General features: G+C 40.0%; 3 protein-coding genes across 3 annotated transcripts; all 3 read left to right on the plus strand.

The window, feature by feature from the left end:
- Positions 1–902: 902 nt before the first annotated feature.
- Positions 903–3,140, plus strand: LOC104423514 (UDP-glycosyltransferase 76B1). Its single transcript, XM_010035998.3, has 2 exons — positions 903–1,420; positions 2,229–3,140. Exons 1-2 carry the CDS (start codon positions 910–912, stop codon positions 3,104–3,106), a joined length of 1,389 nt encoding a protein of 462 aa, XP_010034300.1. The 5' UTR covers positions 903–909; the 3' UTR covers positions 3,107–3,140.
- Positions 3,141–7,407: 4,267 nt separating this feature from the next.
- Positions 7,408–8,727, plus strand: LOC104423515 (UDP-glycosyltransferase 76B1-like). Its single transcript, XM_039302803.1, has 2 exons — positions 7,408–7,576; positions 8,180–8,727. The coding sequence occupies exons 1-2, from the start codon at positions 7,408–7,410 to the stop codon at positions 8,725–8,727; spliced, it is 717 nt and encodes a 238-aa protein (XP_039158737.1).
- A 7,014-nt stretch (positions 8,728–15,741) lies between these two features.
- Positions 15,742–18,619, plus strand: LOC104421705 (UDP-glycosyltransferase 76B1). The gene is made up of 2 exons (XM_010033763.3): positions 15,742–16,537; positions 17,585–18,619. The coding sequence occupies exons 1-2, from the start codon at positions 16,039–16,041 to the stop codon at positions 18,463–18,465; spliced, it is 1,380 nt and encodes a 459-aa protein (XP_010032065.2). The 5' UTR covers positions 15,742–16,038; the 3' UTR covers positions 18,466–18,619.
- The last annotated feature ends 4,289 nt before the right edge of the window (positions 18,620–22,908 follow it).

Raw genomic sequence — 22,908 nt, forward strand, 5'->3', positions numbered from 1 at the left:
GTGCGAGCATCAATACCTTCATCAAATAATTTTGTTCAACTAATGAAACTATTTTCCCATATTTCATGATTTATGTCCTTCAATTATCCGAGCCGGTCCTTTGTCCATCTGCTACAAACTATATCATACATTTGCACAACATCACTAATAAAAAACTACAATCAATACCAAAACCATGCTTCTGCATGCACACATTCAAATTTTTAACAAGAGCATTGCCCAAAGCAGCTTAACTTGAGCCCGGGCTGGCCTCCCTCTAATGTACGAGCAATAGTATCCACGTTCCTTTTTTTAACCATTGGCCATTCAGTTATTAAGACTTTGGTGCCTTAATATACATATATTTGAATTGATGTCCTTTTAGCTACGCCGGCGCTTCTTGTTTTCGTTGTTGTCCGCTTCTCAAGTCTGTGTAATCATGCTTAATCTCCTTAATTATCCAATTTTAATCTCCATAATTATCCAATTTTTGAATGGTCTGGCTACCTTCAACCATTTTTTATCTCAACACCCGAGTCTTATGGCAATTTCTTTAAGTGTCTGAACAACTAATTTATGCTATGGACGCATATGTATGCATATTAATGCAGCAGACTGAACCTTCTTCTTCGTCTTCTTCTTCTTCTTCTTTTTTTTTTTTTTAATCTGCATATATATTGTGAACTGATGATCTGTCGAGCACATCGGTCTCTCTCATGCTCCAGTACTAAATCAGTTTCACATGTTACAGATAATCAAATCTTTAGTCCCATCTATTCAATCGCATGGACCCACGTTGGACCCACGTGAACACATCAACCATGAAGCTGAATTTCATATTTGCATATCCACCCTTCAAGTTCCAATCCTATAAATGCAAGAAGAAGAGAGCCATAAGAACGAAGCATCAAAATAAAAATTGATCTGTCCATGGGGTACTTAGGAAGTCAGTCTCATTCCCAGCTCAAGAAAGGGACTAGTCATCGCAAAATTGTGCTGTTTCCATTCCCCCTTCAAGGCCACATCAACTCAATGCTTCAGCTTGCAAGCATTCTTCATTCCCAGGGATTTAAGATTTCCATTGTGCACAACCAATACAACTCTCCCAATCCTCGCAACTTCCCTCTCTTCACCTTCGACTCATTCCCTGATGGTTTGCTAGAAACTGAGTACCCCTCCGAATCCGATCTCCTAGCTTTCATAGTGCGGCTTAACATTAGTTGCGTTGTCCCATTTCGGGAGTGCTTGCAAAAGGTCTTGTGTGATGACTCCGAGGATCACATCGCTTGCTTGATAACCGATAACGCTTGGTATTTTACTCAAGCAGTTGCGGACAAGCTTAAGATCCCGAGGATTGTGTTGAGGTGCACTAGTATCTCTTCAATTTCTGCTTTCGCTGCCTTGTCTTCTCTGAGAGAAAAGGGTTGCCTCCCAATAAAAGGTGTGCCTTCTAGCTAAATTATTAATATCTTTGCATATCTCAGCAATACGGATTCTAGAGGCAAGTGGTATTTGTGTTTGTACCAATATGACCAACCTTGTATGCTTTCTGTAAAATAAATATTTATGTGCTTGTTTTACTTCCATCATTCTCTGCTCAAAATTTACTGCAAACATTTTTCTCGGATATTCATTGGAACAATATGCCTTTAAAACTTTCATATAAACTGCATTGTGGGCTGCTTTCTTTGTCCAGCTCTAAGCAAAAAATTTGTACTCTACACCTTAGATTAGACGTAGACATGAAGTTTATTTTGGACTTCAGCTGACTGATGACCGTGGCTTTAGTCAAAAGAATTAACAGAGTCCCAAAATGGTTCAATAATCAACGGCCAACACTGAGGTATCCTCAAGAGCTGAGTTTTCGATAGAAAATGATAAATAGTCCTCTTTACAAATTGGCTGCCGTATTTCATGTTATGTAGAATGTACATATGATTCATTCTTTTCTGATTTTGCAAAACATATCAAAAGCATTGATGATAGATGTAGTTTGATTTGTCATCAGCTTATTTGCGTGGAAGTCTAACTGATGACAGTGCTCTTTGTGCCATGCGTATGGTGTCCCTCTGAGACAAATATTTGTGCTACTTGCATCTCATTTCTAGTACCAGAAAACGTTCGACCCCATGTGGTTCTGCGTGAAATATCCGAGTTTCAATAGCAAAGGGAAAAGTAGGACTATAGGCCTGCCATGTTTTTCAACTCAAGAAAGAACAATGACTGCTTCCTTTTCGTTTCTCTGTTAGATTCCGAATTAGACAAGGCTGTTCCGGAAGTTCCACCTCTCAAAATGAAAGACCTTCCAGTTATCCTCTCAAAGAACCCCGAGGATCTCCAACAGATATTAGCAGACATGGGCAGAGAGACTGGGGCCGCCTCTGGACTTATCTGCAATTCCTCTGAAGAACTTGAGGGGACAAAACTTGCCCAAGCTCGGCAAGCCATTCCCATTCCTATCTTCGTGATCGGTCCATTTCACAAGTACTTTCCAGCCTCTGGGAGCAGCTTGCTGGCGCAAGACATGAGCTCGATCTCCTGGCTGAACAAGCAAAGGCCCAAGTCAGTCATCTATGTGAGCCTGGGAAGCATTGCATCCATCGATGAGGCCAAGTTCCTAGAAATAGCATGGGGGCTAGCAAATAGTGAGCAATCCTTTTTGTGGGTCATCAGGCCTGGATCAATTTGTGGATCGGACTGGCTCGAACCTTTGCCAAGCACATTCCTAGAGATGTCAAATGGAAGGGGTAATATCGTGAAATGGGCACCGCAGCAAGAAGTGCTAGCTCATCAGGCCATCGGCGGATTTTGGACTCATTGTGGTTGGAACTCGACGTTGGAAAGCATTTGTGAAGGTGTGCCCATGATTTGTATGCCCTCTTTTGGGGATCAAAAGGTGAATGCAAGATATGTGAGTGACTTTTGGAGGGTTGGGTTGCATTTGGAGGATAAGCTGGAGAGAAGCGAGATAGAGCGTGCCATCAGAAGATTAATGGCGGATCCAGAAGGCGAAGCAATTAGGGACAGAGCAGTGAGTTTGAAGGACAAGGTGGATCAGTGTTTTAAGGAAGGGGGTTCCTCATATAGGTCTCTTGACAGCTTTACTGGCTACTTATCATCATTGTAGGACTCCGATTTTAGAGGTTAAACTCCTACTAGGAATTTTCTTCCAATTCTCGTTTCCATTTCCTTTTTGTTTTCTTGAAGATTATTGTAACCTTCAGTTTTTCATCAGTTCATGTACTGAATTGAAATTTGTTAGCTTTTCCTTTGATAGATCTCTAGTATTTACAATAGTTCATCGTTTCCTTTCCTGCTTTATGCTTGCGCAGTTTTCTGTCAATGTAAGTGCATGGCCCAAACATTCAACAGCTAAATCAATCCTTTACCTGGTGATTATGACTAACATATAATTCAGTGAATCTATGCGTTTTGTTATAACTCTGGTACCTTTAAGAATCAAATTTCTTCACTTTTTGAAACTAATTGTTATAGTTTGTGCTTTGCACTTTTTATTGCATTTAACGTGCTTTGTTAAAAGAGAAAAATATTGTTTTCTTGAGCGTGCCCTCCAAGCAATCAAGGCCACTGTAAAATGATCATTTGGTGAAAGTACCTATAACTATTTGTGGAACTAAACCACGATTTAGTATCCTGTAGCACGAATTTATATGGTGTATTAGTGAGAAAGAGCGTTGCAAAGGACGAAACAGCGACAATAAAAGCAATTTGTCTCTATGGACGACTTTGGACTGAGAATGAGAGGATGTATCTCACTTACATCCGAGTTTGTAGCACGTTTTCTGATTTTTGTGGCATGTGACCTTTCTTGGAATAACACAGACCTAATAGTAAGACAAGAACATCAAACGACAAATGTTCTTGTCGAGTACGGGTGGGGTTCGATCCTCAATTCTAACAGAGTGTACGGAGTGAGATTTTGAAAAGAAGTTCGCTAATCAAACTTTTACTGCAAGACTTAGTTCAAAAAAAAAAAAAAACTTTTACTGCAAGACAGGGTTACCCTGTCCAAAAGTAATTAAAATCAATAGAAAGATGTGTAGCCATACTCTCAATAGTAAGAGCTATTCCTCCCCTTAACAAAAAGCTGCCTGATCATGACTGATAAAGCGTGGCAAAATTTGCTTAAGTCCATTGGCTAAAATCTTTGTGATGCACTTATAAGTGACGTTGCAGCAAGATATAGGACGGTAATGGCGCATTTTTGTGACATTCGACACTCAGGAACCAAAGTCATAGCAGTTGTATACGCCTTCCTGAGAAGTTCTGAAGCGATAAAGAACTCCATGATGGCAGCAGAAAAATCTTCTCCAACAGCAATCCTTGCTGACGAGTAAATATGCGGTATAAAATCATTTGATCGAGGAGACCTGTCCCCATTCATGGACCACAACACTTGCTTGAAATCTAATAGATTCTGTAATTTCAGACAAATCAACATTCAGATTGTCAGGAGCACCAAATAATGACATGAAAAAGTTCACAGCCACTTTAGCAAAACTCGAGAGTTTATAACTTTGACTACTTTATGAAAGTAACCAGTCTTTTGATCACCTAGTTTCAACCAGTTCACCGGAATTGATTAGGGGAAGATTCATTACGTTCTTGAGCTTCTAGAGTTCAGCATCAGCATCAAACTTTCTACACAAAAGATGGGTAATAACTCACCTCGAACGGCTTCCCTCATTTAGCCACAGCATGTATACTACCTCGAACGAGCTTTTTCATGTCTGTTCTTAGTGCTATTTCTGTGAAGCTTGGATCATAATTAGCCAAAAAAACCAATGAAGGAATAAAGAAATTATAAGGATTAGTAATTTTTTTTTAATAACAAGAAAGCTCACTTTAGATAAGTAAACCCTAAAAAGAGCTGCTCATACTGTTTCTTGTCTCATTCCCAGTGACCTGACATGATACTTCATATGATTTTCTCAATTATTTCTGAGACAGTTCAAGTTTACACGATGATGCATTTGACGAAAGAAGCTCAAGTCAGTAGAGTAGCTCAGCAAATACAACAATCACAGGAGATAAATTATCAAGTTACCAAATTCATGTCACTGACCCAATTTTCCACTAAATATTCGTTCTGTACTTCCGGATCAATGAGGCTGTTGGGCATGCTGTTTTGGGGAGTAATTACAAATTTCCAAATGCCCCTGCACTTGGACACGATATCGTCTACTTACATCTCGTCTAACCTTAATAAATCTCTCTTGGTACTTTGGACCACCTTCCTCTTTCCCACGTTTGGTCTACCTTGTTTCATGGTACTGCAACATTACTAATTTACTAGGACTGTTCCTATGACTTTGTACGAGAATTCATGTTTTTACTCGAGTTCTTCAAATATGCTTGGTCGGACTGGGTTCGAGCTAAAGATGGGTTGGCTAGGCTTTCTTGTGCAAGAGCATCATTGTCCATGCTAACTATTTACCTCTCAAGTCTCTTAGGTCTAGGCAGGCTCGAGTGGGCCGCCTGCCCATTGATCATCTCTAGTACTTGAGCAATAGATCTGCTCTGTGTAATTATGGTTGCTCTCCTAATTTACATGCTTTTGGTACGGTCTGTTTGCCTTCAACACTAATCTCCTGACATTTTCTTTTTAGTGTCTAAACAACGAATTTATACTGTACGTACATGTATGGACGCATATGCTTAAAACTTTTAAGGATATAATCCTGTACTTTTGAATTGAATTCCAATTAAATCCTCTCTATGAAGACAGGCTTGATATTGTTAATATGGCAGTCCAGTTATTATTAGTCATATTATGTGACACATCAGTGATTTGACATGGATAAATTTAAAAATTTAATGTGGAAAAATTTACGCAAAACACGCTATTTTACTCAACTTTTCTATTTGAGGAAGATTGTCTGTCTTCTTCTTCATGGTGGGTACAATCAACATGGCCAGAATCTTGTACCCATTTGGCACAAGCACTTTTGCATCTCCCGAAACAATTCCACTACGGCATTGAACTCACCACACCGAAACATGGTGTCGATCATGGCATTTCACGAAACTGCAATCCTCTCGGGCATTTTCTAGAACACCTTATTTGCACATTCTGAGACGCGGTGCAAGGCATAAAAATGGACCAAACTGTTTTGACATAGACATCCGGTTCCTTCCATGGCCGCCGAACTCGAAACGCCTGCACTTTAGTGGCTTCGAGGCTAACTGGATCGAGGTCCTGCACGGCTTTGAGCTTGACTAGATTTGGCACCTCCGTATGGAGGTGGCAACACTTGTGCATGACAAAATTTCTGAATTGATTTCTAGCCAGAAATTGAGAAATCAATTTCTATTTCAGAAATTGAGAAATTAAAATTTTTAACTTTTGATTTCTTCTTCAAATCTATTTATGGAATAGAAATCTGTTCTAGAAATAGAAAAATCAAATTGCGTTACCAAACGGATTTCTATTCCAAACCTGTTCCGGAGAACAGAGAAATAGAGAAATAGAGAAGTAGAAATTTTATCATGCACGCCCTTAAATGGCTGTGAAGCTCGATGTCGTTGTCGAGACCACATGCGAAGATTCAGAGGCTGCTCTGGGGATACGTTGTGCAATAAAGAAAAGAAAATAAGAGAGAAAAATAATCAGGAAATTTAGAAAACTAAGAAAAAGGGTATTGTTTTGAGTAAATTTGTGCACATAGGATAGTCGATGATGGTTGATTTGCTATACAAACAATTTAAAAAAGTTTTTGCTGGAAGGATTTCATTGAAACTTCACTCAAAGGTTTAGAATTACAATCAATTAATTGCTTTGGTAAAAAAATTAATTAATCGAAAAGTTTAAAATCATATTTGTATTCGTACAATAACTTTAGGACTGAAATAATAATTTTCCAATTTTTTTTTTAGCTGTATGTAAGTGGGAGGTTATTGAATTATCGATGTGCCTCTGCAATCTATCATGCTCTGAAACTAATTAAATCACTTTCAAAATCTTTAGTCCCATCTGATTCAATAGCATGGACCCACATTAGTAACATGAACCCATGAAGCTCAATTTCATATTTGCGTGTCCAACCTTCAAATCCACCATGCCAATCCAATCCTATAAATGCAAGAAGAACCGAGAGCCATAAGAACTAAGCATCAGCGTAAGAATTGATCTGTCCAGGGGGTACTCAGGAAGTCAGTCTCATTCTCATCGCTAGAAAGAGATTGGTCATCAGAAGATCGTGCTGTTTCCGTTCCCCCTGCGAGGCCACATCAACCCAGTGCTTCAACTTGCAAGCATTCTTCATTCCCGAGGATTCAACATTTGCATAGTGCACACCCAGCGCAACCCCCCAATCCTCACAACTTCCCTCACTTCACCTTCAACTCATTCCTGATGGCCTGCTAGAAACCGAGGATGTTTTGGAACCCGATGTCCTAGCTTTCATAATGCGCCTCAACGTTAGTCGTGTCGTCCCATTTCGGAAGTGCTTTCAAAAGGACTTGCGCGATGACTCACAGGATCGCGTAGCTTGCTTGATAACTGATGATGTTTGGCATTTTTCTCAAGCAGTCGGGGACGAGCTTAAGATCCCGAGGATCATGTTGAGGTGTACTGGTATCTCTTCAATTTCTGCTTTCTCTGCCTTGTCCACTCTGAGAGTATAGGGCTGCCTCCCGATAAAAGGTGTGCCTTCCAGCTAAATTCTTCAAATTCTAGAGACAGACGGTGTACATGTATTTTGTACAAATATGGCCAACCTTGTATGCTTCTTTTACCTACGTATTTCTCCACTTAAATCTTACTGCTTTGCAAACGTTTTTCTTGGATACTCAAGTGGAACAGATTGCCTTTGTTCCATCCGATGTTGTCTTAGCGTTACATATCCAAGTTGTAATAGCGAAGGGAAAGTAGGAGGCCTTCCTTGTTTTTCAACTCGAGAGAGTATTGACTGCTTCCTCTTGGTTTCTCTGTCAGATTCCGAACTAGACAAGGCTGTTCCCGAAGTTCCACCTCTCAAAATGAAAGACCTCCCAATTACAGCACAAGAAACCCCAAGGATCTTCACTATTTAATACCAAACATGGGCAGAGCGACCATGGCCTCCTCTGGACTCATCTGCAATTCCTCTGAAGAAGCCGAGGGGATAAAACTTGCCGAAGCTCGGCACACCATTCCCATTCCTATCCTTGTGATCGGTCCATTTCACAAGTATTCCAGCCTCTTTGAGCAGCCTGCTGGCACAATATGCTAGCTCGATCTCTCGGCTGAACAAGCAAAGGCCCAAGTCAGTCATCTATGTGAGCCTGGGAAGCATTGCATCCATTGATGAGGCCAAGTTCCTAGAAATAGCATGGGGGCTAGCAAATAGTGAGCAGCCCTTTTTGTGGGTCGTCAGGCCTGGATCAATTTGTGGATCAGACTGGTTCGAACATTTGCCAAGCACGTTCCTAGAGATGATAAATGGAAGGGATCATATTGTGAAACGGGCACCACAGCAAGAAGTGCTGGCTCATTGGGCCATCGGCGGATTTTGGACTCATTTTGGTTGGAACTCGACGTTGGAAAGCATTTGTGAAGGTGTGCCGATAATTTATATGCCATCCTTTGGGGATCAAAAAGTGAACAGAAGATATGTGAGGAACTTTTGGAGGGTCGGGTTGCAATTGGAGTATAAGCTGGAAAGTGGTGAGACAGAGCGTGCCATTATAAAATTACTGGCGGATCCAGAAGGCGAAGATATTAGAGACAGAGCAGTGCGTTTGTAGGACAAGGTACCTCAGTGTTTTAGGGTTGGGAGGAGGTACCGCATATAGGTCTCGGCAGCTTTACTGGTTACCTATCATCATTCTAGGACTCCGCTTGAAGGTTAAACTCCTACTAGGAATTGTCTTTCAATTCCTGTCTTGAGTCTGCTCGTTTCCTGATTTTTAGTACCTTCATATTGTTGGGAAACTTTGAATCTTGAAGATTAATATAACCTTCATATTGTTAGCTTGTCCTTTGATAGATCCCTAGTACTTATAAGAGTTTATAGTTTCCTTTCCGACTTGATCCTTTCCAAGTTTTCTGTCCATGCAAGCGCATGACCATAGATTCAGCTGCTAAATCTATCCTTTACCTGATGATTATAACTAACATTTAATATAGAGAATCTATGCGTTTAATCATAACTTTGTTAGCTTTCGGAATCGAACTTCTCCATTCCTAGAACCCACTTGTTATAGTTTGTGCTCTGAACTTTCAATTGCATATGTTGTACTGTCTTTGTTGAACAGAAAATGTTGTTTTCTTCAGCGTGTCCTTCAAGCAAGCTCAATGCAAGCAATTAAGGCTACTGGAAATGATCTTTCGGTGAAATTACCTACAAAAGATTCACGAAGCTCGACTTGAATGCAGTATTGGGTAGCACAAATTTTCACGCTGTACTGGGGAGATAGAGCATTGCGAATGACGGGACAGCGGCAAGAAAAGCAATTGGTCGCCAAAGGAGAGGAAGTATCCGTTGCTTACTTCTGAGTTTGTAGCACGTTTTTCGTTATTTTTTTTTGTTTTTTTCGTTCTAAACCTGTCTCAGGATTACGTGGATCTAATAGTAAGACAAGAACATCAAACAACTAATGCTAATTGACCACGGCTCGGGATCGATCCCCACTCCTAACAGAGTATGCAGGGTGAGGTCTTGAAAAGGAGTTTGCCCATCAAATTTTTACCGAAACACAGGATTAACCTGTCAACAGGTCATCAAAATCTATAGCATGCGTAGCCGTACTGTCACTGATCATATATTATTGCCTCAACATCGAATGCTCAATCACCATTAGGTTACAAGGTTCGAAATGACAACGCAATTATGCGACTAGGAATGCGACAATGGGGCTTCTTACTTGATGTACTCCATCAGCCCATGTTACAGAGGCAGAAAGCATGAAGCTATCCAACTTCCCCTTCAACCGTTATGCTGAAAGCCAGTTACTGTCCAACGCTTGAGAATGTCAAGACACTGGGTATAACTGTGACCTTGATCCCGATTGGAGTTTCAACGACAGAGTCATCTGTCAATTGAGTTCATCCGTCACCATTCTCGCCTTGATCTGGGCCTCAGGTCCTTGCCCAGCCCAATCAGCGTTTTTGCCGGACAACGTTGAAAAAAGAAGAAGAAAGAAAGCAAAGAAACGAATAATTTTTTTTTTAAAGTTATTATTAAAAATTATCAATGTTAGTGTCAGTTGTGTTACGTAGGATGACCGGCATTTACATCAGCGATTTTCCGTCAAAATTAACTAGATAGACTCAATTGACAAAATGTGAAGAGATTTCAGATTGAATTGATAAAAGTACAATAAATTTTAGACATTTTCAATAACTTTTCCGAGCCATTGCGATAAAACCTCTCGCTTTTGCATTTCTTCAGGTGCTTCCTGAAGTTGACCTTCCATTTCTTCGTGGATTGCATTGTCGTGCTCTCTGAATTTAGATTTCTAGGGTCTCCAAGAGCTTCAAGTATATTTGGAACACTTTTCGGTTTTATTTTATTTTATTTTTATTTTATATTATTGAGAGCCCAAAAGAATAGTTTAACCTTTTATTGGAAGAAAAATATAGTGCAATCTTGTTAAATGTTTTAACTTACTCAAGTCTAAAATTGTTTTAGTCGAGTTCCAAGATATTTGCACTTCCTTGTCAGAAACTCAATTTTAAGAATCAAAATTGAGAAAATCCTTGTTAAATGTAATGGATTAGGTGACCATTCATTAACCACCCCTTTATCTCCTTTTCCGCTTGATATTTCTCAATGAATATGTCACATTCTAAATCCTATATGGATGAAGGAGTAACACAACTGACCTTTTTTCAAAGGACACAACTCAAACTATACCCCGAATATACAGTTCCCAATAGTTCCCACGATAATACTCTCGCTCTATCGATCACTAATCGAGGCATCTGAAAAATATGATAAGAAGAAATGAATAAGTTATCGTGGCTCAATGAGTATTAAATTTCTTCTAAGCGAGTCAAGCAATCACTATGCATATTTAAAACACAAATATAACTCACTTACATATTTCTAGAAATTTAACAAACCTTTAAGAATAAAAAGCAATATTTCTCACTTTAACGTAATATGTTCAAAGTAGAAACATTCAAGATAACAATAACTAAACATCAATGGTCCAGCTCATTAGTCAATCTCATAAAAATACATATCAATGGTCCATTCCATTGGTTAATCTTATGCCACGCATTAATGGTCTATCTTATTGATCCATCTCATATTTCCATACATCGATGGTTCATCCATCGAGCAAATATTTTGTTTAATATCAAACTATGGTCACAACATAACGTATAGGGACAAGGCAACCGAGATTTCCCTCTTGGTTAGGTCTTCACCTATTATTAGCTCGTAACTTAGGTTACAAGCATATCTTAGACTAGTATGCATATACCCATAAACCCCTCATTGGGCTCACAATGATATTGGACACCCAATCCCATCCACCAATACTAGAAATCTAATTTATAAACAATCTCACATATCAAAATACATTTCATAAATCAATCACCAATAGCTTTCGCAACTCAACTCATCCATTAGAATCTTTTCACAAAAATTATCAAATCATTTAAAGACTCGTCTCATGAACCAGTTTTATAAACTAAATCATATTTCTCAACTATGTTCATCAAACATAGTATATATTTTCACCAAACGTTTCTCATACCATTCACAAATATCAAAATGTAATAAATGCCCCATCCAATTTCATGCAACAAACATGCTTATTTTTTTTTTTACTTTTATTTTGGTAATAACAAACGTGCTTATTCATAACTTATAAAATATCAAATCTTCATCATTTTGAAGACATGAGTTCACAAATTCTTAGAAGAAATAGGGTCACTCGCTTGGTCAAATTCCTAACAAATTATCGAAAGACGATATCAAAAAAGGAGTAAAACGATATTTTAATGAACGCCTTGACCACATTATGCTTGTTCGTCGATAAAATGACGCCTATGCCTAATGAGGTCCACTATGTGTAGCTCGCGTGTTTAACTTCTTCGTGACATAACGGCCTCCACATAAGTGTGTTTTAGGCAATCGTATAGTTCATAAAAAGCTCTTTCGATATACTACAATAACCCCAACTCAGTTGCTCCAAAACCTCATTGAAAACGGCTGAAATTTAGCTAAGATATTACTATGCGGAACTTGACCAGCATGCACGACAAATTTGAAAATTTTGTTCTAGGTAAACCATAAGCTCAAATTCATATCCGTAAAATGCCTTAACTTCACAACATCTTAAACTGTCATTTATACACACACATGCCACCCGAAAACTTCCCATTCAAATACAACAAGTTACAATTTACCTAAATCTAAATTTCAAGCCCCAATTTCGACAATTCCTTTGAATAGAAGATTATAGAAATGGTGTTGATTTCGCTTGACGAGTGCTCCGAATCGCGAGTGCGCCAAAATTGTCCCATTTTCCCCTTTTTCCTTTCTCTTCCTCGAGCCCCCCTCACTCTCCTTCTTGTCTTTGTTATGTCCGCCCCTCATGTTGCGACAAGCCATATAGAAAAAGAAAATGAAGATGGGCTGGACTTAGCTTTGGGTTGAACTGATTGGGCTGGGTTTGGCTTTTATAAGAGACATGAATTGAGTTTCGGAGGCCCATATGGTTGGTATGGTTTATAAAATAGAGGGCTCCGAAATTATTAATTTCAAGGGAAGTCACGTGTGAAATTCACATGATTAAGAGCTCTTGAACTTGGTGTATTCGATATCATAGAAAATTCTGGTTTACTGCCCCCAAAAAACAATAATTGCATGCATACCTTAATTGCCCCATCATACAGTACAATTATTGCTGAACGATGGAGTGCAATTGATCAAGGAAGATAGGTCAATGAGAGTGATTTAAGCCATTGAATAACAACCATATGGCATGGCGTCCGTAAAGAAGACTTATCTATATCTACATGGATCGACATTGACAAGTAGCCGAGAGTTGTTGAGTGAAACTCATCGACAGAGCAGGCAAGGGGTTAGCTATCTTAAAATTTGGCTGCGTTGGGACCAAGAGGAGAAAACGAGAGGAGAAATATCGATTAAAGGTAAGGATACCAAACGATGTTGATTAGCCTAGTGGTCTAGGAAATCTAGATCCTTGGGAGAACAACTGTAACCATTATGAAGTAATAATTCCTAGTGAACGATTGTAATTAGTGGGTTATATAAACGACGCGTGTAATCATAGAAGGGGATCCCAAACACGCATTCTCAGTATCCTTTTCTCAATTTATTAGTTGTCTTTTCATTTTTGATCATCGTCTCTAGTGTTTTATTATTAATTCGCTGTTCATCTTCGTTATCAACAGAGTAGATTCCTATTTAAAACTCACTTTCATTAAAAAATCAAAAAACAACCTTTGGTGAAAGATTGTCCACTGTTTGGGTAAAACCCCACTTTCATGTCGTCTCTAGATACAATTTTTTTTTGGTCTCTGTCTGATTGTTTTGAATCACTTGTAACCATCTCCACGTTATTTTATTTGACAAAATTAACCGCATGTATTAAGGATCTTTTGCGGCATATGCTTAATCTATTAGAAACAAATATTTTGTGTCCATCTCATAAATAGGAAAAAAATATAACAGTTTCCAACTAGTGGAGTTCACGTATTTTATATTGAAAAGCCACCAAATTGAAAAGCGTATTGTTGACAGAAAAAAAGGATATTATTGGTGCTAGTAAGCACCATAATTTTTCCAATGAATCACTTGAGTGTAATGACTTATAAAAAAATTCATCATAAGTGCTATGATACTCAGATCTTTAGTACTTGTGGTAATCATTTTTCGAAAGTTATGATACCCACGTGATTGATTGAAAATTTGTGACATTCAAGCGAACAAAATTCGAGTGATTGATTAAAAAATTATGATAATTAAGTGAGTACCATATGAAAGTCATGCCATTTGTAATGTCCTTTATCATTCATTAATTTTTTAGGCCTTAAATATATATCCTATTGCTGGTAACAATACGATTGCGAATGTTTTGTATTGGAGTCGTCTTTCTTCTTGTACGGCAAATGAACTTCCTGGTGACTTTAAAATCAAACTTCTCCAAGGACTCGAACCAACCCATTGTATCAGACTCGATGCTTTAATCACATAGAGCATACATCTCTGAAAATAATGTTACCTCAAACACGTCTCTCAAGTCGGCTTTGAGAATGTAGAGTGCGCGACCTTACTCTGAAACCAATTGTAGGGTATTTAGAGACACCATTTTAATATCACTTGTAGGGCATGCGGAAGAATTGTAGTGATAACACGAGAGAATTGTAATGAACAACGTAAGACACCCTTGTTATACCAAACTGCATATAGGTATAACATTAAAAAATCATCTCACATAGCAATTACAAAATATTTTTCATGACAAACTCAAAGCACTCGAAGCAATACTTGCTTATACATAGGTTAGCCTCTAGCTTGTTGGGCTCGCTCGATGCCAGTGAGCTCGAGGCTTGCTAGATTGGCGAGGCTCGAGCCTCGTCAGATCTAGTTAGCACGAGCTTGTTGGATTTAGCGAGGCTCGGGCGAGCCAGACATGAGTGAGGCCTCCGCCTTGCTGAATTTGGTGACCCTCTAGCTCGCCAACAATGGGCGAGCTCAAGTCTCGCCTGGCGGGTCGTTGGCCGTCACCGTGTTGGCCACCGGTTAAGGAAGGAGGAAGAAGAAAAAAAAAAAAAAAAAAAAAAAAAAAAGGGAAAGAAAAAGAAACAAAAAAAGAAAAGAAAATTGAAGTATAAAAAATAAATATAATTTCGATTTTTATAAAAAAATATTTTTATAAAGATAAAGAAGGAAGAGAGAGATTATGAGGCTTTAGTTAAAAATGGGTTCTAAGTCTAATCCATTTAAGACCCATTTATCTTAAATTTTTAATTTTCAAACCCATTTAACTATTTTCTTTAAAAAAATAAGTGACTCATACATGATCTATTTATGATTTAAATGGGTCATATATGATCTAAGACCTATTTTATCATCTCTAATGGAGGAGTGTTGAGTCTCCAACAGAGAATCCCCGGAAGCAAAGCTCCTACGATGATCCAACAAGACCCGCAACCTCAAATATGCAGCGGGGAAGCCTATTTGTTTAGTCACGTTAATGAGCAATATTGTGAAACGATGGGACCCTGGCAATGACACCAGTCGTTGTCTCTGGAGGGCCTTGGACCATACAATGGTCGCAACTGGGGACCGAACTACTCACTCCTTAAATAGTCGTCGGTTTCTTCCTGATGTATATGGGGTGTGGAGTTGCGTCTTTGCATTAACTCTTTATTGTGTGGTTAGAAACAGGTCGTCCTCAAAATCAGTAGCGATTGCAGAGATAGTAAGGCGAGCCATCGAATTCGGGTACAGAGAAGGTTCGGGACCGGTTACAACCTCTAAAGTCGAACGGGCTAAAAACAGTTAGATCTCAGCTGAAACTACAGAAAATGCTAAGCAAATCGTGACAATCGAAGTGGTAATGACTAGCATGTACAAAGCTTTTTTACTACCTTGTAGAGAATCTCAAGCGGTTAAAGATTAATTGGCAAACTGATTATGTACTTGGCATGCAAAAATGGGAGACCACGTTTATTTTCCTTATTCAGGACCCTGCGAACACAGGAAGGTAAAACTGGCGGATAGGGGGGGAGAGAGAGAGAGAGAGAGAGAGACTCCAGATCAAGTCTAGTCCTAGAGAATTAGTGTTCGGACCGATTGGGGCGTTGCTTGATGTCTTCATGATCGTGGAAACTCCTTCGATCCCCGTTCAGTTTTACTGATCAAGAAATCCGAAGAGATACAGTGACGGGAGACTGTCAAGAGTCTGAAGAAAAGAGTTACCAAGTTATCATCTTACCACGCTCTCATCTCTGAAAAATTCGCTCACCTCGTGTCCCACCTTGTACCAATATAAAAAGAAAGTCCTATCCACACACACACACACACAAAAGACACGACTCACAACAGCAGAAAGCAGAAAACAAGTTTGCTCATGGAGGATCCGAGAATTAGTCCGGTGAAGCCGAGATTGGGCCGTGAAATCATCCTCTTCCTACTTCCCTTGCAAGGCCACATAACTCCAATGCTTCAGCTCGCGAACATCCTCTACTCTCGAGGCTTCTCCATCACCATAGTCCACACCCACTTCAACTCTCCTAAATCCTCCAACTACCCTCACTTCAACTTCCAACCGATCCCGGACGGCTTGCTAGAGGGCCAGGCCTCGACCGTGGACTTCATAGCTCTCTTGATGCTGATGAACGTTACTTGCGTGGGGCCGTTCCGAGACTGCTTGTCTAAGCTGTTGTCTGATGCTTCAAAGGATCGGATTCCGTGCTGCTTGATAACAGATCCGGTGTGGCACTTCACTCAGGCGGTTGCCGATGAGCTTAACTTCCCAAGGATGGTGCTGCGGACTAGCAGCATCTCGTCTTTTCTCGCTTTTTGCGCATTGCCGCTCATGCAAGAGAAGGGTTACCTCCCGATTCAAGGTAAGCTTCTCCCACGTTTCCCTCACATGAATCCCTAGATGTATGAACCTAGTTCTCTTGTGATGCGTACAAGATTTTTGGGGTCAATTTATTAAGAGTAGGATTACATAGTTATGGCTGTCGCATGTGACCGAGTTTAAATGACTATATAGCAAATTGGCAGGCCATAGATCTATTAAGCTTTCTGCAGATAATGAAATCTCAAGCCAGAGCACGATTCTTTCCGATGCATGGACTTGTCTCACAGAATCTTTCAGGCTGTAGAATTTCTGCTGATTAAGCCTTCAAATCATCAGTCTATAGTGTTTGAGCAAGCATAGGAGGGTTCTCTTCACATACAAATCATTTTCCCTTTTTGAGAAAGAAACAACCCATATTATTTTGTGTCGTAGAAATCGGATGGTCATTTTCCTTGGACCCAAACCAAACATAATGAACATCGTCTTAATACTCCCACAGCTTTTGAATCCACTTTAATCCGTGCAATCAGATTGTCCCCTCTGCTTGTCAGATTTCGGTGCAAGCCCTTGCGTTGTCTAACCCATTCAGCCGTCAGGCATCGCATCCCACTTGACATATCTACTGCTAATCAAGAAATTGTTGAACATGGACAAAACAATTTTCATTTACCCTTTTGCTCGAATTGGATTTGGCACCTTGGTCTGTCGCCGTTGGGCGTAAATATTTTATGAGATAACGGGAATCATGAAGAGACACTTTGATAGATTACAGTATCATCGTATTGTTAAAATTCATTTCCACGTGAATCAAGATCTCCCGTATTTGGGTGGGATATGATATCTGTTTGATTGTCATGATAAACTATAACGGTCTATCTTATTTATGTCATTATCTCTGCATTACTTTCTGCAATTTTGTGAAGAGGTAAGATGCTTTTCGGCCTGTGGACCTTGTCGTCGTGGTGGGAGATGGAGAGTGCCATGTCAAAAATGTTGTGAAAGACTGAAGGAAGCAGACATGCGTACGCTTGAAACAGCTCTGATGTGTCTCCGAGTTTTATCGTTTTCTGCATTTCATTCCTCACAGATTCCCGGTTAGAGGAAGCAGTGCCCGAACTTCCTCCGCTCAAAGTGAAAGACCTTCACGTCATCAACTCCAAAGACCCCGAGGATGTCCTCAGGCTCATCATCGCCATGGCCGAAACCATGCGGGCCTCTTCAGGCCTCATCTTCAACTCCTTCGAAGAGCTCGAACCGACCAAACTGGCTGAATGTCGCCGGGGCTTCCCTGTCCCGATCTTCACGGTTGGCCCAATCCACAAGCTCTCCGCAGCGTCATCAGGCAGCTTGTTTCCTCAAGATAGGAGCTGCATTTCGTGGCTTGACAAGCAAGAAAGGCCCAAATCGGTCCTCTATGTGAGCTTCGGGAGCCTCTCAATAGTCAGCGAGGCCCAATTCCTGGAAATAGCCTGGGGACTTGCGAACAGCGGCCAGCACTTCCTTTGGGTGGTCCGGCCCGGGTCAGTCCGTGGCTCGGAATGGCTTGAGGTGCTACCAAGTGGGTTCCTAGAGGGCCTGGACGGGAGGGGCTACATCGTGAAGTGGGCCCCGCAGCATGGGGTCCTGGCCCACCCCGCTGTCGGTGGGTTCTTGACGCACAACGGGTGGAACTCGACGCTGGAGGCCATCTGCGAGGGTGTGCCGATGATGTGCATGCCATTCCACGGGGACCAGAGGGTGAACGCAAGGTATGTAAACAACGAGTGGAGAGTCGGGCTGCATTTGGAATACAAGGTGGAGAGGAAAGAGATTGAGGATGCGATTAGGAAATTGATGGCGAGCGATGAGGGAGAGGAGATGAGGGAGAAAATTAAGGCTTTGAAGAGGAAGGCAGACGAGAGTCTCCAGGATGGTGGCTCTTCATGCCAGTCTCTTCAGAAATTGACAGAGTACTTGGTCTCGTTCTAGGAAATTTTTAGCTTCTCTATTGCTATTTTTGAATAACGATCTTGATGGGATTTTCGGAATGTTGATTCATTGTAGGGGGCAATTGAACTTCGGTTGGTGAAGACTTGATCATTGACTTCTTGATTGAATGCACTATTCTTGTTTCTTCACTCCACTCATGGATTTTTATTGACATGATCTTAGTCTTTTTATAAATATGCCTGCCGGTAACATATTTTGTTGCAATCGACTCATTGTGTTTGTTCACACGATTGGATAGTCTTAGGGAAACCAAATTGCTTCGTACATGATCAGGACCTTGTGTATAAAGTAACGGCACCAAATAATGACTTGAAAAAGTTCACAGCCACTTCAGCAAAACTCTTGAGAGTTTATAACTTTGACTACTTTATGAAAGTAACCAGTCTTTTGATCACCTAGTTTGAACCAGTTCACTGGAATTGATTAGGGAAAGATTCATTAGATTCTTGAGCTTCTAGAGTTCAGCATCAGCACCAAACTTTTTAGACAAAAGATGGGTTATAACTCAGCTCGAACGGGTTCCCTCATTTAGCCACAGCATGTATACTACCTCGAACGAGCTTTTTCATGTCTGCTCTTAGTGCTATATCTGTGAAACTTGGATCGTAATTAGCCAAAAAAACCAATGAAGTAATAAAGAAATTACAAGGATTAGTATTTTTTTTATATTATATGATGAGAAAGCTCACTTTAGATACGTGAACCCTAAAAAGAGCTATTCATACTATTTCTTGTCCCATTCCCAGTGACTTGATATGATAACTCATACGATTTTGGGAGTGCTTGGAAAAGGACTTGCGTGATGACTCGCAGGATCGGGTAGCTTGCTTGATAATCGATGATGTTTGGCATTTTTCTCAAGCAGTCGCGGACGAGCTTAAGATCCCGAGGATGGTGTTAAGGTGTACTGGTATCTCTTCAATTTCTGCTTTCTCTGCCTTGTCCACTAAGAGAGAAAAGGGTTGCCTCCCAATAAAAGGTGTGCCTTCCAGCTAAATTCTTCAGACTCTAGAGACAAATGGTGTGTGTATTTTGTACAAATATGACCAATCTTGTATGCTTCTTTTATTTCCATATTTCTCTGACTTAAATTTTACTGCTTTTCAAACATCTTTCTTGGATACTCAAGTGGAACAGAATCCCTTTGTTCCATCCGATGTTGTCTTAGAGTTACATATCCAAGTTGTGATAGCGAAGGGAAAAGTAGGACTATAGGCCTTCCTTGTTTTTCAACTGGAGAGAGTATTGACCGCTTCCTTTTGGTTTCTCTGTCAGATTCCGAACTAGACAAGGCTGTTTCCGAAGTTCCACCTCTCAAAATGAAAGACCTTCCAGTTGTCAGCACAAGAAACCCCAAAGATCTCCACTATTTATTACCAGACATGGGCAGAGCGACCATGGCCTTCTCTGGACTCATCTGCAATTCCTCTGTAGAAGTCGAGGGGACAAAACTTGCCAAAGCTTGGCACACCATTCACATTCCTATCTTTGTGATCAGTCCATTTCACAAGTATTCCAATCTCTTTGAGCAGCTTGCTGGCACAAGACGCTAGCTTGATCTCTTGGCCGAACAAGCAAAGGCCCAAGTCAGTCATCTATGGGAGCCTGAAAGGCATTGCATCCATGGATGAGGCCAAGTTCATAGAAGTAGCTTGGGGGCTAGCAAATAGCAAGCAGCCCTATTTGTGGGTCGTCCGGCCTGGATCAGTTTGTGAAGCGGACTGGCCCGAGCATTGGCCTAGCTCATTCCTAGATATGTTAATTGGAAGGGATCATATTGTGAAATGGGCACTGTAACAAGAAGTGCTGGCTCATCAGGCCATCAGCGGATTTTGGACTCATTGTGGTTGGAACTCGATGTTGGAAAGCATTTGTGAAGGTGTGCCGATGATTTGTATGCCATCTTGGGGATCAAAAAGGTGAACAGAAGATATGTGAGTGACTTTTGGAGGGTCGGGTTGCATTTGGAGTATAAGCTGGAGAGCAGTGAGATAGAGTGTGCCATTAGAAAATTACTGGCGGATCCAGAAGGCGAAGCTATGAGATGTTAAGGATCAGAAGTATAAGAAAACAGAGTTGGTGAAAGTAAAGAAGGATGAAGAATATGCTGCTGCAAGTGTGTCAACAGCTACAGCTACACGTGCATATGAAGTCATCAAGAAGAATAGAGAAAATAAGATCGGAAGCTCAACTCTGGTCTTCATCAGTAGCACAACTAAGAACTCCACGCGTCACGTGCTTTATTACTGAAGAATAGTTATTCAGTTTTGCAAGATTAACAGATTCTGTTAAGTCTATTTTTCATCTTCTTCTTCTTTCAGTTTTTCGATCATGGTGTATATATACTGGAAGTAAAAGAAATTGAGAGGTTAAGCTCTCAGATGCATGTATTACTCTTCATTCATCAATGTTCTTCTTCTTTGTCTTCATCTTCTGTTCAATCCATTGTTCTTCACATGGTATCAGAGCAGTCCTGAGAGCTCAAGTCATCTTTGCTATACTACTCATAGCGATATAGAGCTCGTGAAATCCAGACGACGTCAAGGAGTTCAAAGCAACTTCTGAGTTCTCTCTGATTGAATCAGTTTTTCTTCTAATCTTGAATCGTGCAAGATCAGCAGGTGATCGTGTTTGTGAAAGCTCATCTTCAAAGCTTCTGAAAATACAAGATGACAGCAAGAACACCAAAATATCATTTTCCGATTCATGTCAATATATCTAACTTTGTTACAATAAAGTTAGCTGAAGATAAATTCTTGCTCTGGCAAGCACAGTTTCATAGATTCTTGCGAAGTCAAGATCTCTTTGGATTCATCAATGGAGAATCACCACCACTAGCTCAAATGTTGCAGGTTGAGGTTGGAGGTAATGAAATTGAAATAGTGAATCTTGATCATATAGATTGGGTAAAAACTGATCAACTAGTATCATCTTGGATTAGTGGAGCAGTATCTGAGAATATTATGAGGTATGGCAAACACTTCTTAATCGCTTTACACAAAAATCAGTAGCCAAGGAGTTTGAGTTAAGGGGAAAGTTACAAGCTTGCCAGAAAAGAGATAGAACATTGCCTGTTTACCTTAGGGAGTTTAAATCCATTTGTGATCAACTTAATGCAATAGGGAAACCAGTTGATGAGATAACCAAGATGTTTGGTGTTCTCGAAGGTTTAGGATAAGAATATGAAACAAGTAGAGAATAAGTTTGATCGTAAAATCAAAGTCTTTCAGTGTGATGGAGGAGGTGAATTTACTAGCAACAAGTTTCAGAATTATCTACAACAGTATGGCATTAAACAAAATATCTCTTGTCCCTATACACTAGACCATAATGGGATCTTTGAAAGAAAACATCAACATGTGGTTGAGTTAGGAATAACAATGCTTTATCATGCTAAAGTTCAATTAAAGTATTGGGTCGATGCTTTCATGACAGCCAATTACATTATCAATCTACTTCCCACACCAAAGTTACATATGGCCTCACCCTACAGTAAACTCTACCAACAGAAGCCAAGCTATGCACATTTAAGAGTCTTTGGATGTGCCTATTATCCTTACCTTAGACCATACACACAACATAAACTTGATCCATGATCTCTCACATGTATATTTTTGGGATACAGTGAAGACACAAAGGATATCGTTGCCTTTTGCCTACTAATGGGCATATCTATATCAATCGTCATGTGGTGTTTGATGAAACAGTCTTTCCTTTCACCAGTCAATTAACAACTCAGTACAATCAAGGTATTGACTTGTACAAACAGTGGATCAATGGAGTTACTTTTCTAGATCCCACCAATACAGAACAAGTCAACCATAACTCAAATGAACATATAGGGCATTTGCAAGATAATGGAATGTTGCAAAAGTACCCACATTGATACATCAAATCCTGCTGCAATATCACAAAATTTATCCTTCTTACAACCACAATTGCATTCAGTCTCTAAAGAACAAGAATATCCTACTCAAGTAGCTGACCCACCAACATAGACCACTACAGATCAAGTATAGATCAATCCTCCATCCAATACACAAGGTACACTATCTATTCATCCTATGCAAACAAGACTAAAGTCTGGAATTGTCAAGCCAAATCCTAAGTATGCATGTTTGGCTGAATATACAGTTCCTATTGAACCAAAGTCAGTTAAGTCAGCATTAGTAGATAAAGGCTGGTATCAAGCAATGCAGGATGAAATGGATACTTTATATAAGATCCAGACTTGGGAATTAGTACCTTGAACTGATCATATGCATGTCATAGGGTGTAAATGGGTGTTTAAAACTAAACTTGCAGCAGATGGGAGTCTTGACAGACTCAAAGCTTGGTTAGTAGCTAAGGGGTTTCATCAAGAAGAAGGAGTTGACTTCACAGAAACATTCAGCCTTGTCATTAAATATGCTACTATTCGCA

This window comes from Eucalyptus grandis, chromosome 10 (assembly GCF_016545825.1).
Source record: "Eucalyptus grandis isolate ANBG69807.140 chromosome 10, ASM1654582v1, whole genome shotgun sequence".
Classification (NCBI taxonomy): Eukaryota; Viridiplantae; Streptophyta; class Magnoliopsida; order Myrtales; family Myrtaceae; genus Eucalyptus; species Eucalyptus grandis.

Coding starts and splice junctions, on each gene's coding strand:
- LOC104423514 (XM_010035998.3), top strand. CDS start 910: ATGGGGTACTTAGGAAGTCAGTCTCATTCCCAGCTCAAGAAAGGGACT. Junction 1,421..2,228: donor GGGTTGCCTCCCAATAAAAG/GTGTGCCTTCTA, acceptor TTTCTCTGTTAG/ATTCCGAATTAGACAAGGCT.
- LOC104423515 (XM_039302803.1), top strand. CDS start 7,408: ATGCGCCTCAACGTTAGTCGTGTCGTCCCATTTCGGAAGTGCTTTCAA. Junction 7,577..8,179: donor GATCATGTTGAGGTGTACTG/GTATCTCTTCAA, acceptor CAAGTATTCCAG/CCTCTTTGAGCAGCCTGCTG.
- LOC104421705 (XM_010033763.3), top strand. CDS start 16,039: ATGGAGGATCCGAGAATTAGTCCGGTGAAGCCGAGATTGGGCCGTGAA. Junction 16,538..17,584: donor GGGTTACCTCCCGATTCAAG/GTAAGCTTCTCC, acceptor CATTCCTCACAG/ATTCCCGGTTAGAGGAAGCA.